The 20427-nt window shown below is 43.1% G+C and overlaps 2 protein-coding genes across 4 annotated transcripts in view; one reads left to right on the top strand and one right to left on the bottom strand.

The window, feature by feature from the left end:
• The window catches only part of nbeab (neurobeachin b), a 167459-nt gene that overhangs the window by 113504 nt on the left and 33528 nt on the right, over nt 1-20427 (top strand). For all 3 annotated transcript variants that reach the window (XM_035622279.2, XM_035622278.2, XM_035622280.2), the window contains one exon: nt 681-817. In XM_035622279.2, coding sequence (XP_035478172.2) covers nt 681-817 — 137 coding nt within the window. The remainder of the gene's footprint in view (nt 1-680; nt 818-20427) is intronic.
• mab21l1 (mab-21-like 1) lies at nt 2372-3978 on the bottom strand. Its single transcript, XM_035622292.2, has one exon. It carries the CDS (start codon nt 3558-3560, stop codon nt 2481-2483), a length of 1080 nt encoding a protein of 359 aa, XP_035478185.1. The 5' UTR covers nt 3561-3978; the 3' UTR covers nt 2372-2480.

Raw genomic sequence — 20427 nt, forward strand, 5'->3', positions numbered from 1 at the left:
ATCCCCGATTTCGAGAGCGTTCGCTTGCACACAAATCACCAACGGTGCTCCACAGCGACACTGATCTGGGAACATGGAGGGAGGATAAAGATGTGATCTCTATCAGCTGACCGGGCTTACAAACAAACAACGTAAATATCACGGCACAATTACTCGTAAACGGGCTTGTAGTATTATGTGTGTGTGTGTGTGTGTGTGTATTCATATGAATAAATATTAATACATTTACTTTTTTTTTTTACATCTTCGTCACCCATTTTTCAATTCATCCCTGACTATCAAAATCGAAAGTTGTAAACTGATTATGGGGACAGTGTTTGGACTGTGTATTAATACTGTTTTAATCCCACCAGGTCACAGAACCGTTTGGCGCATCACTCGTTTACAAATGTTTAGAAGTCACCTCCATTTCTAGGCCCTATATCGTCGAGCGCATCGAAGTGTCTGTCGTAATAATGCATAATATCTGACTGAATTACAATTATACATTGTATCATTCTCTAATGTTTGTCCTTATCGGTGTGGTCTGACTCAAATAGACCGCCGGCATGATGCTGCCCCCTGTGAACTCCCGCCACGCTGTATTTAACGCAGAGCCTCGATACATAGACATTTATGATTTTCTTTTCTTTTTGCATGCCACTGATTCTGCATGTGTCCGCCCCCTCGCCCCTCTGCAGGCCCCGTGGTTCTGAGCAGCCCGGCCCAGCTCGTCGCGCCTGTGCTGGCGGCCCGGGGGACTCTGTCCATCACCACCACGGAGATCTACTTCGAGGTGGACGAGGATGACCCTGCCTTCAAGAGGGTCGACCCCAAGGTGAGTAACGCGCAAAGCAAGTGTGCAGCCCCCAGGTCTGAAGCCGACACTTCGGTTTCCCACATGTTTCACTGCGGGTTCTTCTGGGGGGGGGGGGGGGGGTGGGGGGGTATTGTAACTGACCGACAGGCACCAAACAGTCACTTCATATAAAATACGCTGTTGTCGTGAAAGTGCGCGCGGGTTTGCGCAGATGGACGCGCAGGCTGCGCCGTCTGTCATCTCGGTGCCGCCTTGTCGTATTATTGAATTGTGTTCTGTGGTTGTAAATCTCGACTGATTTCAATTTTTTTCATGTGTTTCAATTTGCTTTATCATTTTTGCATTTGTAGAAATGACATCGTGACCTCTGAGGCCTATTCTCGTCGTGCAGGGGCAGTCATCAAACAGCCATGACTGATTATGAGATATGCCAAGAATACTAGTTAAGCGCATAATATTATAAAACGATAAAAATAAATGCAAATTTCTTTAAAAAAAATCCAGACTTGTTACAAATCTGTGAAAGATACTGCGAATGTAAAGTAGCTTATTCTTTTCCCCTATTTCCCCTAAACAATGTGCCACACTCGTCTGAACAGCTACAGGAGCCAAAGACCGCAAAGTTCAAAATGCCATCACATTAACACTGCATCTTGTCAGGCCTCCCTCACACTGTCAACATCACATTTAATAAAACCATAATGGGACACAAATATAAAACAGCTCGTTTTATTAGCTCTTTAAATTAGATCAGACAGAAATTTTTAAAAAATCAGATCACAGATGTTATAATCCAGTGTATTTCAAGTGCATTTTTTCCTCAATTAAACTGTAATATATATATATACTATATATGTTATCATTTTCTTTCTTTTTTATCACGTAGGCCTAAAAGCATGGTAGAAAAAAAAACAACCCCCAAGAATTCGAATGCTTTAAATAAAAATTCAAGTAAACCGGTGGAATGTTCTCATTGAAACAAACGCCGTGTAGGCCTTCCATCAAAATGTAAACTTTCAAAAACGGAGAAAAAGTCCATTGAAACAGATGAACCCGACTACCACTGATGCAAGTATAAATTAATAACGTTTCTACCGGATAAAGAAATGCGGTTCAGAAGTAGATTTAAACAGGTGGGTCCTAATTCACGTGTCACAGAACAACATTCACAATTATTTTCGGACCACTTGAATCACAATGTATGAATGTATTTACAGTATAAAATGTACAGATGTGTGTGTGTGTGTGTGTGTGTGTGTTTTCTTAATATTCTCCGGCTTTTTTTGTCACGGGGCTTTATTTTAAAGCAAATGCAGGAGGACCGTGTGGCCTGGAGAGGAGAGAAGCCACCGGGGTCTTCTCCTGGGCAAGTGGTGCGCGGCCAATCATTTCAATTTGCTCCTAAATACCGACACCGCCGAAAAGGTGCACGGGGACAATGCAAACCGAAGTGTTATAGAAAAAATCACCTCGAAACCGACTGGGCCAGAAACACACGGAACAACCGACGACAGCCACACATTACACGACTTTGCAAATTGGTTGGCATTTAGTTCTCTCTCTCTCTCTCTCTCTCTCTCTCTCTCTCTCTCTCTCTCTCTCTGTCTGTCCGGTCCATGGCCACACATTTAAAGACGAGGTCAACTATCTCCCCTTTCTTTCTCTCTTTCTTTCCTTTACCTCAGAGTTTCTCCAAGCTTTTGGGGTTGGTCAGTATTTCTCTCGCCAGGCGCCAAGTCTGTTTGGCCGCGTTCTCCAGCGCCGAGTGCGGCTTCCCTTGGAACAGGTCTAAGTTGGGGAGGAAGTAGTGCGGACACCTCCGGCACTGCAAACACGAGATGAGCTGCAATAGAATCCCGTTGAGGCGGTCGCCGAGGCAGTTCTCGTCCCAGTCCGACTCCCGGGGGTGCTTCTCGCACTCGTAGGAAACCAAGCTCTTCATGTGGTAGTTGTTGAGCGGCGTCCCGGGCAGCTCCAGGTGGCGGTCGCGCAGCGTCTTGAGCAGCGACAGGCACTTCTTCCTGCAGCCGCCCAGCAGCAGCCGGTTCTCGGCCTCGGCGAACTGCAGCACCCAGGCGTCGCTCTCCGCCGAGCTCTGCTTGCCGTTCAGCGAGTAGCACTCTTTGGACAAGAGGTTGAATCCCTCCGCCTTGACCTCGGCCACTCGGTTGGGCCCCGGCCAGGGGATGTGCGGCAGGGGCCAGTGCGCCGCGCTGCGGGGCCAGATGCCGGTGCACTTGAACGCCGGCGTGATCTGCACCACGTATCGGTCTCGAATGCGCAGCTTCACCTCGCTCGTGTCGGCGACCATTTTGACGACGTCTCTGTAGCTGCACTTGTCCACTGCCTGCGCCACCAGCGTCTGGAACCGGGAGCGGATCTTGCGCGCCGAGAGGTAGCCGGAGGCGGTGATGAATTCCACCCACAGGGACATGCTCCTCTTGCGGCCGTCGCTGAGCTTGAGCACGGCGCAGCCCGGGAGGGAGCCGTCGTCCACGAAGTTGAACACTCCCATCTGGTTCAGGTAGAGCACCACCTCGAACTCGGTGGGCGAGATGACCTCCAGCCCCTCGAAGCGGTTATCCATCTCGCTGAGGGAGCTGATGAAGCGGGGCTCCTGCACCTCCACCTCCTTCAGGACGTCCGACACCACCTTGCACACCTCCCGGATGGTCTTGGAGATGGCTGCCTTCCGAGACTGGCATTTCTCGTTGTAGTATTTGTTGAGGTGATACACCAACTTCGCCTGCGCAGCGATCATATTGGGGCAGAGATCCGGGTTGTACACCGGAGTCTCGCAGTACGCCGAGGGATCCAACGCGGCGGTTTGTACGGGAGCCAATTTTAGAGAAGAAAGAAAGCTATTTAAAAAGAAAAAGAAAAAAAAAAGAAGTCTTCTTTGTAAGACGCCGATGCGAAGCTGTGCTCAGAGCACGTGTGTAATAATCATATCATAACAGTCACAGTTGTTCTACCCTGGACTGCAGTGAAGCGCTCGAAGCAAGTCCTCTGGATGATGTGGCCAGGCCGATCAAAAGTCCATTTCCACCTTGTGAGCTTCAGGAGCCGCAAAAAAAGAAGCCGTTTCTTCTCCTCTCATCACTGTGCCAGTTAAGGAGTCCGCGTAATTGCGCAGAGTGGAGTGTGTCCTCCTGACGCAGCCGCCCGGTGTTGCTGTGTTTTACAACAGGGACACACACACACGCGCGCGCGCGCGCGCACACACACACACACACACACACACACGTTATTATAAGGGAGGAGTTGAAGCCAAGGATGTCCAATCGCCGTGTGATGCGTCACCACTTTCGCAGTTTACCGAAAACAAATCCCTCCATGGGTGTTATACACAAGTGAAAAAGTACAGGTAGTAGTAGTGTATCGAGGAGGGGAAGTACACCTACGCATTTTGGAGAGAAGGGGAAAAAAACAGCATTTTCACTGCGCTACTTTGATTTTCCTTGGACTCTATCTGCTGCTTTTTTAGTCCGCTGTATAGAATGATATATAAAACAGGTCGGTTTAAGTATTTATGTATTCGGGTAGTTAACAAAAAGCAATGCTGTTAAATCTTTACTTTTGCTGCAATGCACCGAATCAAATTGCTTCCACAGAAGTCAGATAAAGTGAAAACGGAACGGAGTCATTTAGGGAGTCTGGGTCCCGCAAAATATTTACATTTCGTATATTGGGCTCGAAGCCTCGGTAAGATTATCATCATTTAGTTTATTTATTGGAACCGTTATGGTTACATTTATAGAATGGCATGGTAAGATGCAGGTTTATTTCTGTAAAATATGAAAAGGTTATGGCGCTATTAATATTTAGCATTGTGATTAGACACATTCATTATCGTGGCCGTAATGCACGAGAGGGTTTATATCCGAGGCTCGTGTGTTAGAAGACGGAGGCTTTTTGTTTTTTATCTCACTGTGCGGAAACAGTCTCAACTGTGACGCGCAATATTTCCATGCGCCAGTATTTTTGTTAGTTAAATTACTGTATCCGATAATGAAAGGAAAAAGATACCTTTAACATGCATTACTGTCTTACATTTCTTAAAGATGGAAACTATATTAACATCTCCCCTAAATTATATCTTCAATGTGGTTATTCTGTTAATCTGACGACGGGGAGGATAGTGTGTGTATATGTCCGTCTGTGTTTTATAATTACATTTAAAAATACATTTTAAAGCGCAATTATTATTTTCAACAAAAGACAATAATCCAAATCAATTATTAAAATGAAGATAATAATAACCATTGGCAGTTTACATAATTTTATCTGTGATGATAATTATATTTATTTGTTTCGACAAAAAGATAAATATAGCAACAGCAAAACAAATAATATAAATTAAACACAATTACGTGTTTGAAAAAAAATTAGAATATGAGATTATTTAATTGGTGATAATTAAAACAAAATCATATTGACATTGTTGACCATTTTATACAAAGTCCCATGATATAGTGTGTTTTGCGTTGAGGGTACGTCGGTGTTGGTCTGATACAGTGATTCACAATAAACAGATCTTGCCTCCACACTAAACCTTCTCCGGCTCTAATCATTGCACTGGCACTCCGTCTCTCAAGGTACAGTGTCGGCTTGAAGAGCACTTCAAAAAGATAATGCTGCACAGATCAGATGAGGAGCACAAAGACATTTACACTCATCTCGGCTGCAGTCAGAACTGCATCCGACCAGACATTATGAGGGCAAACGGCCGCTCGTCAGCGCTGACTCTCACTGCATGCATGCGTCTGAGCGGGAGGCGGAGTGTACGGGGAGGACCGTGAGAGATAGGTGACTCCTGTTATCATCACAGCCTGCCACGGACCCACTGCCAGTAGCCTGTTGGCAGGCCCCAGTCATTGTTTCACACTGTTACTAGGCAGAAACTACAGATGTGCAGTAGCATCATTTGTTTTTTTAACATTTTCTAATTTTGGAACACACTAGTTTCTCATAAATGTGCATCATGAAATCGCATGAAATATTAGGGTCTGTATTCCTACTGATATATTCCTAGAGGATATGGAGTGCGGCGGCGAAGATTTCATGTGGTGCGAGGTGTCAAAGTCTCTTCCCTTCTGAGGCTTTGATAGTGTTTTCTCTCACACTCTCCCTCTCTCTGCGGCCCAGCAGGTACTCGCCTGTTATTGAAACCAGACTCTAGCCTCACTCTCCTGGAGATCTCGTTCCATACCTCCGAATCCAGTTGCACCTCTTAAATTCGTGCGATAGCCTTTTGTCATCCGTGTGTGCGTGTGTGCGTGTTCATTGAGATCATCACCTCTTAATCTAAAGCATGTGGCTGCACAGATCTCACAGTAACTCAACCTGCTCTGTTGTCCCAAGACTCCAGCCGTTGTCAGGTCTGTCTGGCGGAGAAGACGATCCACTCTTCTTAGCCGCATCCATACCATCACAACATTGCAGGCTTTGTTGCTCCATTTGCCATTCCACACGGCTATCGGGGGCCCTCAAGTGTGATATATAAGGGTGTGATTCCAGCACAGGCCTATTTTTTGTCCCAGCAAAATGCATGCAAGAACGTGTAAATCAATACAATGACTTCTACTTCCCCTAATTTTGCGCGAGCATGTGACCCTGTTTTGAAGGCTTCTTTGTTCAGAGCATGCCTCTACACTTATTCATTTTTTTTCTCCTCCATTTTCTTTTTCCTTTCCTATGCAAGACTATCGTCCCGCTAACATGAACAGGCGTCGAGTCAATGGCACTTTTCTGATGCCTGAAACTGCCCATTGATGACCTCGCTCGCGTTTGAGTGATTTGAGATGATGTTCCACTGATTGTAGCAGATCTCATAAATGTTTATTATCTTATTCCATCCACATACCTAAGTTTTATATATATATATATATATATATATATATATATATATATATATATATATAAACACACTCATTTAACCAACTTAATATGTTTTCATATACAAATAAGAATAGTCTGTGTAAACACATGAATATTTTATCGTATGTACAAAACAATATGTAGCCTCAAGCGTTTAATAAAAGATAATGTTTTAGGAAAAGTGAGTCACAAGGGGAAAAACTGAAAAACCCATGCTCTACAAATATTATTCATGGGCTCATTTGACCAACAAAACCCTCTGCGGATTTAGCTTTATTTTATGATCAAAAGGTTTTACAGTCACATTTATGCAGGCTGCCTTTCTTTTTTTCTGTCTGTGACATATAAGTACAGCATTTAGCCGAGTTAAAGCTGGATCAAGACCTTTATAACAGCAATCTTCTATCACGCAACATAATTATGGATGACGTTGTATTATTGTAATAATCCTATTACGCAAGAACAAATATGGCCTTTTTTTTCCGGGCATTTTCATTAAATTTCTGGGGTCATTTATATTGTTAGAAAACTTAATCTCGAGCCACATCCTTTACAAAGGGAGTTTACGAGCTAGCTCCCAAGCTAATGTGCAGATTAGTCAAAGTGGATTTGATAGGATGACATATTTCTATATAAATCAGATTAAAAGCAGTGACACTTCAGATGTGACATCAATACTGGCTCTCAAACTGGGTGAAATAATATGCTTTAATCTCATGGGATAGCCATGACTTCACTCATTTTCTGTAATTTTATTTGTCATGAAATTAAATTGTCATTGGGATTTTTAATAGCAAAACATTATTAGTCTAAGCAATATGGTGTCTCTGTAGGAGGCCAGTTAATTTTTTTGGCCCAGAGCCTCATTGAGGACCCCCTTTGGATTTTGTTCAGTCATTTGTTTTATTCGGTGCCGTGAATTAGCAACCTCCTTTGGAGATGTCAGGAAGCTGGGCCACATAGCCAGAGGCTCTCAGAGACCCACTGGTGATTAACTCAACAGACTCTATTCACTGTGAACCATATCAATATCATGTGCGCGCACAAAAACACCGAACTTATCAACCTGATTGAGGCGACAGAGAGCCGGAGAAAAGAGTAAATTATGAAACTTAATTGATTGTCTCGGCTTCATTTGGCCCCTCACCCCTCCCCGCTGCAATATGGTACGCTTGTCAGCCTTCGTGATAAATTACATTAATGTATTTGCATGAATTTGGCATTAATACTTTTGTTTGCCAAAACAGCGATCCAGAAAATGTTGAGTTTCCTGCACAAACGGAAAATATAAGTTTATAGTGGTCAGTGCACAGGTCATACAGTTAGCAGTTAGGTGCAGTGAAAGGGCTGGTGCAGTGCTCTCCTCTCGCTTTGAGAGCATACCATCATGTGCATGTGTATTTTCATTGTTTTTGTGTTTTCTGCATTTTAGAATGCTCTCAAAGAAATGACTTGTTCATTTCCAAGCATTCAATTCTTTGTCATTTCCTTTCATTCCTCATAGAAGACTGTCTCTGACTACTATCCTGTCAGTGGTGAAAGTCAGCACCAGCAGCAGTGTGATTAATCTTAATGTCTGTGAGATGTCTACCATCTAAAGGTGGGCGCTTTAATCATCTGCCCACTGACCCCATGATGCTCATCTACAAGCCTCTTTGCAGTCCTTGTGTCTCATAAGTTTCAAACCTCAGAAGAACCAAGCACATTTCTCTACCACGTGTCATGTGATGTAAGAGCAGGAGTACATCGAAGCACAGGACAAAGACAATGGACGAACTGGTGGCATATTGTAGGTTTAAGGCCACTTGTAATCAAATGCTGCTGGTGAGGCCTGTGATGAAATTAGGCGATGTTGCCTAAATAAGGGATGAAGGGTTCATAATTGCCAGTCCTGGAGATCTGAGGTGCCGGGTGCCAACTGTCAGAGCAGGGCTAATGATGACAAATGTCCCTCTATGCAGATTGCCGCAGCAGCAGCAGCATCGGTGTGCAGCTGAGAAAGAACAAGAAAAGAAAAATGTATAGGGCCTAATAAGAGAAAACTCGGGTGCAGATATTTAATGACCTACATAGAAACAAACCTCCATAACTGATGGGCCGACTTTGAAAGTACTCCAGCTTGATGCCGTCCAGAGCTACGATAAATATGGTACAGTCCTCTACAATACTCGACTGGTTTTAAAAGTCATCAGCCTCTGGGCTCATTACTATGCTGCTTAAACTGACACAGTGACAAAAATGTAGAAACTACGATTAACTCAAATTTGCTTGCGAGATGATTTAACACTAACAAATATCACGTCGGCAATGTTGGTTCTATATTTAGCCAAACGATCCATCAACTCTGGAAGAAAGGACACGTAGGCACAGATCAGCATTGTCCTCGTGTGGAGTTTTCCTCATTAGCTTTTTCTTGTGTACATGCTTTGCTCATCATTGTGCAAGATGGCAAAGTGTAGTATAATGTGAAGGGGCTCGTTGCTCCGTGGCTCATGTAGAAAATAACAGGCTGTTCCTGGTTAGCATAGTTAAACTATTGTTGGTTAACATGGCTTTAAAAAGTTGTTTATTTTTTCTTCTTGTCTTATAAGTGTCCTTGATTTTAACCACCTCTGCGCCGGGGAGCCATAAATCTGATTTCACTTACTGTGACGTAGGGCTCATGCTAATAAAAGAGCAAACCCGGCGTGTTGCATGGCCAGATTTCCCCAATTTGTTGCATGAATGGCTTTTGAAAGGGGTCCCTCTTTGTACAAAGGGAGCCTCGTCTTTGTTTGGTTTCGCCCCATCTGTGTCATCTGGTGGTCTGTGCAAGAGGGTGGTGTCTTGGGGTGCTCCCCAGTGGCGTTGCCAGTTGTTTTATGGACTCTGTGGAGTGGTGCTGGGAGTTCATAAGTTGGCTGGCCCATTGTGTGCCGAGCCCAGCTGACACGTGTGAATTGACTCCAGCATATTGACAGATCATTTCCATTAATGAATCGGAGGAGTCCGCCTTGTTTCACTCTGTGATTTATGCCCTTGCTTGATCATCCTCAGAGCTCCGGGTTAACTAACTACCGCCTCCATGACTCAACCACAAATTGCTGGATGAAGGGAGTTTGCTTTGTTCAGCAGTTTTATGCATGTTTGCGTGTACTTTGTGCAATTTAAGTGTTCTATATCTTATAAAGCCCAAAATCGATTTATGTATATGTGGATGTATTTATATAGATCACAATCATCGTTTGTCTCCAGGATTAAATCATTTGCACAACATATGACAAATCCTATCTTAACGCTCTTCAAATCAACTGAGAGATTATTGTATTCAAGTCTAATATAAAAGCAGAAATCATCGTTGACTCGAAACAATCTAAAAATGAATTCTGCTCATTAAAACTGCTTAAAACTACATTGGCGATGTGCAGTTGGTTATTAATAAACCACACAAGACAATTAAGTTTATATTTAACAAAGAACTGGCTGTTTTCTGTTGGGGACGGGTGGACGGTTTCTTGATTTGATATTGAGCCGCTTTTGTCTGTTGCCACTGGCGTCTCTTCACCTCGGCCTTGATCCTCCGTGGCGACCATCCAGCTTGTTCAAAGCAACAGCCACACACTGCTGATAGCACTGGCCTCAGCCCGGCCTGTCACCCCCCACCACTGCTGCCACATGGAAGGCACATTTGCTCGCCACCATTTTATGCCCCTGTCACCCTCCCTTCAAGAGTGAGGGGAAAGAGGGGAGGTGAAAAGCAAAGGAGGGAAAGAGGGAGGCTCACCCTGAGCGGATGCGAGACAAAGATGGCAGCAGAGACATTTTGTCTACTTTCATTAGTTCTGGTGGTGGTGAGCTGTGCAGAATATTAGCCTGTTACTGGCAAAGCCACACATCATGGAGCACAGACGGAGAGCATGTCACAATCAAATCTACCCCTCCTCATTTCCATCTCCCTCACTTAAAAAGTGGGACATATGGGGACAGGATGCCAATTGCTTATTTTATACGGTAATTAGCCTCCCTCAAACCATGTTATATGGTAGGTGTGTCTTAACCGTGACAAAGTTTATCTCACACATTTACATGTATATTCCCAAATAAGGTAAAATATTTTAAGGTCCTCACAGACTACACATGTTTGTGTGTTATGTGTTGTTAAGAAATGAAGGATATTAACTTCACCCGTGTGTAGAAGTTTTGCTGTGACGGTGTCATGTTTAGTTAAACTCAGAACCATTTAAATCAGTCCTGTCGTTTCCTTGAGTATCTGCTATCTGGTATCTGTCAGCTTAAATTGGGACCCTGCCGAAGCCCATCCGCACACTGTATGGATCTGTGTCTTTGTGCTGAAACGTGTGAATGAAGGACAGTTGGGTGTTTTTCATTCTTGTATTGAACTTGATTATTGGATTGGTTATTTGTGATCAGAGCGACATTCACCGGCAGCAAACCGCCTTTTTGGAGTTCTGCCAAAACACATCCAGTTTCTTATTTTGCATCCGATTCTTTTGTTTGTCTAAATAATTATCCACATCCACACTGCAGGTCCCTGATTGGTGCCCTGGTATGTGGAGTTGTATCTGAATGTTGTTTTGCCCTGGTGGGCTTTCATCTGTTGGACTCATTATAGTAGTCATCTCACTGGGCTCCATTAGAGGAGCTCAGGAGACAGGGTCCCCATGAAAGAGTCATGATGGACCAAGAAGTGCTGATGTGCAGCCTCCTGCCTCCAGGCTTTCACCTGCTCAGGAACCGCCCCAAGGCGAAAAGAGCGAGGCCGCTCAGACCGGCCAATGAAAGATTGAACAGCTCGAGTCAGACTTTCTCTGCATTGCTTACAGTGAACTTAGGGGCCTGGAATTGATGGTAAAACATAAAGAAAATGTGACCTAATCGGCGAGTAAATTTTCTGAATCTCCTTCCAATGAATAAAAACAAACCAACCAAAGAGGTGGTGGAAAACACCAAAAAAAACAAAAAACAGTTGGATGAAGTTCTGCCGTTCTAGCCTGTTAAATCTCAAACGATTTTATTAGGGTGCCAGCTCTGTGGTCGTGGCAGGGCTTGGGAGGTGTCTGAGCGGTGGAGGGGTGAGAGCATGTCAGCTGTTGACACCATCTAACGAAGGGGGGATTAGGAGTTTACAGAGGCAATAATATGATAGGTCAAAAAGAGGAGGCACTCCTCTACAGCACTTGGCTCTGTAATGAATGATTGACTGGAAAAGGAGAAGCTGCCACTCGCTGGCTGAGTGCTCATCTTGACGCCTGCCGCACCGCTCCACAGCTCCCCTTGATCACGTTTCACTGCTCCCCTCTCATCTGAGGCACCAGTCTGCAGGGAAAAGCTGCTTTCCCCTCTCATTTTTCCTCCCTAATTTACACATTTAAGTCATTTTTGTTTGCTTATTTGCAATTCCCTTTTTTTTGTCAGTGAGCCTCTCTCTATCAGTCCTACTCCCAGCCCCAACACACACACGCACACACAGACACACACCCTCACTTACAACCTTCCCCTTTCTCTTCTGTTTGCCCCGAGGCAGTGAACTAATTTCAGGTTCCATAATTGCAGTGTGTTGTACACCTGTCTGCTATTAATTCTCCCCCGCCTCTCATTCAGTCTCTTAATGAGATATTATTGTAATTATTGCCATTATGCTATTTTTCTGTAATGAACTTGATTGATGTTGTTGTTAAGGCACTATTTATTCTCTGTAATCAGTGTAAATGTGTTGGGAACGTCTACAGACGCTGATGGTCTGAGACTGTGTTTATCAGTGAACCTATAGTCCCTCGTTCACTCATCGGCTGACCCCCAGAGTTCGTGTTGGATACGGAGAAGAGAGCTGAGCAGCCTGGTCACCACTGAATGGGGCCCCGCTTGTAGCCATTTTAAGACCATTACAACGGTGAAAGGCTACACAATGGCCAGTGCTGGGCTTTGTTTCAGCCTGTCACTTGCGCCCTGTGAAAATCAAATAGTGCTTTGCCTTAGAAGAAAAGGTGAAAAAGTTTTTTTTTTTTACCTATACTCCCATTTTTGGGGAAAAGTCTGGTTGTGTTTTGAAAAGGGGGGAAAAAAACGTTTTCAGCGACTTGATTTTGAATGTTATTGTTGAAGAGGCAAACTACTGGAAGGAATGCTAAAGAAAACCTCAGCTGAATGAACAATGTTGAATATTTTTTTCTCTCAGCGGCTCTCAATCCAATTAGGAGTTTAATAAGGGTCATACATAGGGACTTCACGCTGCAGGTTGATTTCTTTTGGTTTCTTTTTAGGGAGTGGGATGAGGCTAAAGTGGGGATAGAGCTGGAGAACTGAAGGCTGGTCTCTTTAATGTGTAGCGAGGGGTCTAGTGCCCTGGTGAGTCATTGAAACTGTCGAGCGCAGATGATCTTTTCTGTTATGACGATGAGGTCGGGAGATAATCTGACACTGTGGGTAGAGTGGTTTCTTAGGTGTTAACAATTAAGTGATCCATCACATGCCTCTGCTTCCTCATCTCACATGCTCCACTTGTGTTGTCCCATTTGCCTTGAAATGTTATTTTCATATGTAATAGCACATCTTCACAGGTCAAACACTTTCTTCTGGTCAAATTCTTGCAGTTAGATAGATGGATGGACTTTATTGATCCCAAACTGGGACATTTCGGGGAAAAGTGATGCATTCCTCCTTTTCTAGTCTTACCTGGAAATCTGCAACACCTCTTGAAAATTGGAATGAGAGTCAAAGGGAAAAGTTTACTGTTTTTTTTTAAAGGGGGCCTTAGTTGATTTTAATCTCTGCCTGTGAGAGGCAAAGGGAATAGAAGGGCCATAGAAGTGAACACGTCGAGCCTTTGTGGGTTTGTTCTCATGCTGGGGAGCTTTGAGTGTCTGACAGCCGTTTAACTCCACACGACCTGGTTCTCAAGTGCCATCGTTTGGGCGCTCTTGAATCCTGTTAGGACCCATAATTACAATTCATGCACTCCCTGCGCTTCTTTGAAGGAGCATAGGGAGAGCTAAGAGGGGTGTGGAGGGAGCTTGAGAGAACCCAAGCAATGCTGGCCCTTCGTCAGAGTGGAAACACTGTCAGACATTGTCTTGCTACACAACATATAGATCCACACAAAAACAAATGATTGCGTTATAGAGCAGCAAATTGTGCAAAATGTGTATTCAAGTTAATATTTTCTATTTACAAATATGCGAGAACCGGTATCTTGTAGGGCAAGTGGAAATAAACTATTTTTTACATAACACATTTCATAAAATTGCCATTCTGTCAAGAGGACAAACAACTTGTGAATTCAAGTGCGAGTGAAGTGAAACACATTCAACGACTTTCAAAGGGATGGAGAAGAAAGGGTGAGCATAATGCCTAATAGGTGCTTTAGTAATTTCTGAGTTTTCATAGCTTAATCCGTTCTGAAAAGCTCAGGAGAAGAAAGGCTGCAAATGGCCCTCAGTATTAATTTGATGTGACTTCTGTACAATAAGGGCTGTGGATCCCAGAGGCCCATTTTCAAGCTTACCTTCTTTCATCATCCTCAGCCCTTGGAACTTTTGCCTAAATGTTTCATGAAACCAAGGCTGTAAGCCTCTTTGGTATTCTGTCTTTATAACGCCTGGTTTAAGACTATTATTACACCGTGTTCAAGGCAGAGGAGCACATACAAACAGTGGCGCTGCCTCTCCATTGTGTGAAACTTAAATTGATTTGGTACAATTGGGAAAGCACTTGTGTTAAAACACACATATTCTATGGCTCATTTCCCCCCTTTCATTTTTTGAGTTTTACAAATGCAAATGAGGGGCTGGTTTCCCAAATAGCTATTCTTTCTGGTTTTCTAAGTATATCTACTCATTTTTTAAAGCAGATGAAATAATGTGCCTGTAATCATTTATATTTTAAATGGATTTCGACACATTGTTTCCTCCGAAAAACATTTTTACGGACTAACCACACACAAAACAGGATCTCGTTACTCAGAATTCATCCTGGTGTTTTGCTTCGATAAAAGTAAAATTAAATGAAATATTGCACTGTTGCTGTCAGCGTGTAGAGACCTTCCTCAGTGTCCCTACCCCCCCTACCCTGTGTAAAAAAAACAGTGGTACCTCTGTTAGATTCATTAGTTCTTGTTTTGTTTTTCCATTCCTGCAGACGGATAAAGATATATATATATAAAAAAAGTGATGCCTCAGGAAAGTGCAGGCAGCATCTCTCAGCCTTCTCTACTGTGGATGCTTTGTTACACATTTTCTCCCATTACAGCAATAATGTCAGGGATATAGATGCATGTGCATGTTTTTTTAATGTCAAGAAACAAAGAGTCTGCTTTCTTTCTTTCTCTCTTTCTTGTGGGTCTTTTGTCTTTTCTTTACACTGCAGAGGGGGAAACTAGCAAGGGGCACTCTGGGTGGGTCAGTGACCCTGGAGAAAACAGCTTGCATTAATATGGTCTAATCCAGTGTAATTAGTCAAATTACAGCACGCCAAGCAGCTTGTCAGGGGCTGTCGGCTTTGGCAGGCACACAACATGGCCTGGAGTCCCACCGGACACCAGAGAGCCCTCAAAAGCAGCGTAAAACCACCCTACTGCTCTTACTTTTACTCCTTTTCAGTTCATTTTCCTATACGCCCCTCCGTTTTTCTTCCTTGACCAAAATGATGAGGGCTCTTTTAGCTGCACCACCATGTTTTCACCTTTTCTTAGTTGTCTCTCTTCCCCCCCGGCTGCGGGCTTGGCTCCCTGCCTGCCTGCTAAGGTGAATCAAAATGATATGAGGAATGGCCACAGAGAGTCAGAGTAATCATATCAGCGCTGCACTCCTCTTATGTGATATTATAAGAGAGAGTCAGATGCACACTAACCAAGGCCTGAAAGAAACATATAGACACGGTTAAGATACTTCCTCGTGTCGTAGGATTAGCATTGGTAAAAAGATTTAAACTGTATAATTACATGAGGATAAAGTACAAATTATCAAGTGCACTCAACAGCCAGATTATCATCCCCTGCAAACCCGTTCAGCCCCAAGGGGTGAGACTGGATCACAAAGGCCCTGATTAGCATAAATTTACAAGTCCTCTCGTTTAGAGAAGCCGATAAGAACCTGTTCCACCTTTGCTTTGGCCCTGAATGGTTTGTTGTGCTTTGGCAATGACAGATAAGTCAGGCTAATTCCTCTATGCCGAAAAAATGATGCTTCAGATTCTGGCTGCATCCCGAAGGTGTCACCCACGATAATCCTCAAAGAGCGTCCGGCAGAAAGGGGGCTGTGTGTTTTCCACATGATATACTGTGAATGACAGAAAGAATTATATGAAGGAGGACAAATCTGTAACATATTATTAAGCAATTCCCAGTGAATAACAGGGATAAAAGGATAATGGATGAGGGTGTCCTTATTACCTTGGTGCTGAGGGAAGCGCCAAAGCAAAGGTGGAGAGACAAGATTAATTGAGGACGAGCGAGGCTCTCATTGCTCATCAGACCCTCTCGTCTAAACACTTGCTCTCTCTGTCTCTCTCCTCCTCTGTCTTTGCACCTCTCCATCCTTGTCTCGTTCTTTCTCTTCTTCTCTTGTCTTGCGCTGAGCCACATCCCTCCCACACACCACCAAAAAAAAAAGCGGGATTTAAAGCGATCAGCTTGGCACTCTCAGCGGCAGCCAGAGGAAGCTGGTACCCAGGCCAGGGAGATTTCAGTCATCTTAAGGCTGACAAGTCCTTGAAAAAGTCCCATTAGGAAAAGCTTGCTGAAAAGACCCCTTACCAAATGACTGCACTCCTTCTCTCAAGCTCCTTAGTGAAGGCATCCTCAAGCTGTTTATCTGGATGATGTGCTCACTAAGTGTGTGTGCACGTGCGTGCGTGCGTGTGTGAGTGTGATATGTGGCAGTGAGCGAGCAAGCACTTGAGCTTGTTCATACTCATTTTTAAATGTTTGTTGTGTCCCTTTCCTTGTTTACTTGCTGTATATAGTTTATTTTGAAGACATACTCTAATTAAGTTTCCACTTAATTAATTATAACATGTAATGGAAAAACACCTGCATACTGACTTAAGTCACATTTGTTTGAATCGTATTTCTCACCATTTGTGAGCTTTAAAGCTCCAGTGTGGAGGATATTCATAATTATGTTTCATTAGTGTATAATCCCCTTAAACTAAGAATTGTTGTGCTTTCATTACTTTGGAATAAGTTCTGTATACCCACAAAGGAGCGGGTTCTCTTCCACAGAATCCGCCATGTTGCACTGCCATTTTTCTACCCGGGGAGAAGACCCAAACTCTAGCTCTAAAGAGGGCCTCATGTTTTCATGTTTTCATGTTTTCTTTACCTGAAGCCCAATATAGGTTTTATTTTTTATGCACTTCTATACACACACCGTATAAAATTTGCTGTTTCTAAAAAAAAAGGTTACTGCCTATTATGCGCTATTCTATAGCTGTGAAGGGTGAAGGCATAAATAAAAAGAAAGATGTTTGTGTGTGTATTCAAGACTCCGTTTCAAATATGAGAAAATGAATAAAATATGTAATTACATTAATATCCTTGGAAAATATTATCAAATGTATATAGCCACTGTGTTTGTATATACTACACAGCAGTAGGGAATAAACTTAAAGGGAATAATCTTTCATCTGGATTGTTTCATCTAACTTCTCAGACGCCTTCTGCAGGCGTCCTGTGGCTTTTGTCAAACTTTGTGTATCACAGGGCTCAGTACTTTTTCTTTTTTTCAAAGGTTTAATATTTAAACATTGATAGTGTTTGAAGTGCCTTGACTATTTAAGAAGAAAGTGCATGAAAATCGTCTCCTCCCACCTATCCTCCCATGGCAGAGCTGAAGACAGCGCTGCAGAGCCTGCTAATGTGCATGAAATACTCTCCCTGACATAAATGTTATTGACAAACTTAGCTGGACATTTGGGGCAGTGAACTGCCAGCATATTTAATGCATATTCATCTCCTTTATCCCAGTGGTCTTGCCAGAGCACCCGAGCTGTATCATCTTGCCACACTCCAGCTACCACCCAAATGTATAGTGACACTGATTATGCAAATCTGTATCTTGTTTTCCCCCCCAATACCTGCATTAGGAGCTTGCTACTTTATTGAAGTTGAGATATGGGAACCAAGTGGAATGCAGATTTTTTTTTCATAATCTGGCAGAATCTTTCAGAGTTTATATTTTTACAATTTGTCACATTAAGGGGGGGATAAGATGAGACACATACTTTCAAACTACATACGTTCTAAATCTTCGCAGGATGTAAAAGGGATTAAAGCTAAAATAAAGTGTGGATTTGAGCATGTCATGGTCATGCAACTAAGATTTCTGTGTGTGTGACAATTAAATATGCCAGCATTAGTTTAATTTCCCAGTGTGTGGAACACCTGAGTCACTTGTAGAAAGAAGAATAAATGTATTTATTCCCTCTTAAAGAGTCCGTTCAACCAAATTACAGAAAGTTATTTTCTCCCTTAGTCCTAGTGGTGTTTATCGATGCAGGCAGATACTTTTGGTTGAAATTGTCATCGAAAATTTCTGTTAAAATGTCAACGGGAACATTTCTCTCTGGAAACAATTGTCCCTGTTACTCTGGATAATCTTCACACCTCATTGTAAACAACACTTTTCATTTTCTGCTCATCACATAGTCTTTTTGGTTACTGATAACTGTGTGTTATATGGACTATCTTGAATAACAGGGACATTTTCTGAAAATGGAAACTATATTTTGATGTCCTTTTTGATTTTTTTTACAGCATAATCACATTAAGATAAACAAAATGACATTAACCTCATTTGTATTCGGGTGGAGACATCTTGGTATCTGTGCAAATACAATATGGAGTATGACTAAATATCAAATGGGTTAAGTAAGATCATTTGGGTGGACAGACCCTTTGAGTTATTTGCTTTTAATGAATTAAACATCCTTGCTCTGATTTTATTTATTTCATTAAATGTTCAACTTTCTAATATGTTTAGATGTTAATATGTTTGGGAGCCAGCCATGTTGTCTGTGGCTGACGATGCCCTCTCTTAGCTGAGAGTCGCTCTCTGCTCTCAATGTTACAGACCTTAATGCTTTCTCTTTGCTTCCTCGGACTGTTCAACCTCTTCACAGATCTGGACTCATATTGCCTGGGGTCAGCCATTGAATACAGTATCCGAAAAGTGTGTGCTGATCCTCCAAATTGCCATGTGTGAAATTTATCCCACTGGCTCCTGGGGGAGTAGTCATATCACTCAAAATGAAACTGCCTCTTGTGTCCTCCCCTCATTCTCCCTCCTCACTGTTCTCCATCGCCGCCTGGGACCATGCAGTTGTGAGGCTTTATCGTGGAAGCCTATTAGACAAATCTGAGGTGAATGCGGCGGAGGTGCTGTGATACCAGGTTGTCAGACTGCTCCATAGTCTCATATAAATAAATCAGTCATGCTGGCTTGGAGGTCTCACTTAATTATATTACTTCTATACCTATTTTGGTATAGATGCAGTGGAGGAGGTTTGTATTGTCCCATATTGGAGAAAATTGCATCGGATTTTAAAGATTTTTTTTGCTATATTTGTTAATTTATCTGTCATACTGTCTCAGTCAATATAGGGTTAAAGCTATTTGGAAGTCAGAAATGATTAGAATCTGTTTCCATGCATGAAGTGGCTTCCTATGTCTTTCATGTGTGATGTGCTCCATTTGAGCATCTTCACATTATTACATATGAGCTTCAGCCTAAACACTGGTGTCACCTGTGCCCCGCCTCATCTCATCTGTCACAATATTTTTTTTTCCATCTTCTACCTGTGATGTTCTACAGGCAGAATGCAGCCTGCCCTCTGTCAAATCAGGGAAAGGAGAGAAGGCAAATAAAGGAAAGAAGAGGACAGAGACATTAAATTGCATTATGGCTATTATGCCGGAGAGGTATATCTCCCTGCAGCTGGCTGAGCAGCGCATGCGCTTGTGGCTCCTAATGAGCCCGCATGGAGGGACCTGTGTGGAAACAAAAGGCTGCGCTTGTCGGCCATAGCAGACCCCTCCACCCGCCCCCTCGCTGCTCCCCCCAGCCCTGAGCGTGACAGACCAAGAGCAGAGCGCCGGTCCCTTCCTGGTGGCGTGATTAGATTGGGGCCGAAGTCTCCAGCTGGCAGGCCTGTCTGTGACTGGAGGCGGCCGTCCCCAGCGCTTGTCACTGGCTGACACCTCTGACAGGCAGGGGACAGCTTCAGCAGACAGGTTCATTAAATGGCATTTTTTACAGCTGGGCCTCCAAAAATGAGGGCTGGGCTTTGTCAAATCTCCAAGTCTACAGGGGCCCCTGCGTGTTGGTTTAGACCAAAGCTTTGTTGTTATGACAAATTTTTTGATCTAGGCTGTTTGAAATCAGCTCTTTTTTTCTCCTCTTTAGCCCCTCTTTTGTTGACAGCTAACCCCTTGGCCTGTACTTTGTCATGGCAGCAAAATGTTCTCTTTGGCTGCGTAGCAAGAAACAGCCAGTGCTAAAATATTATTATAATGACAATTGATTCCGAGATTGCATGCTATTGCTGTTTTCACACATTTTTCACTTATCTGCGATGCAGTGTTTGCTTGACAACCGTTACTGTGTAAACTGAATTTTTTTCAAATGGTAGATTCAGGGGGACAAATTCATTGCACTTTAAAATTAAAAAAACAAATTAATAAAATAAAAGGAGACTGTGCTGAAAATGAAAAACCATACTCTACTCATCCAAGTAACAAAATTCAAATAACAGCC

The sequence above is a fragment of the Scophthalmus maximus genome, chromosome 11 (assembly GCF_022379125.1).
Source record: "Scophthalmus maximus strain ysfricsl-2021 chromosome 11, ASM2237912v1, whole genome shotgun sequence".
Lineage (NCBI taxonomy): Eukaryota > Metazoa > Chordata > Actinopteri > Pleuronectiformes > Scophthalmidae > Scophthalmus > Scophthalmus maximus.

Coding starts and splice junctions, on each gene's coding strand:
- mab21l1 (XM_035622292.2), bottom strand. CDS start 3,560: ATGATCGCTGCGCAGGCGAAGTTGGTGTATCACCTCAACAAATACTAC.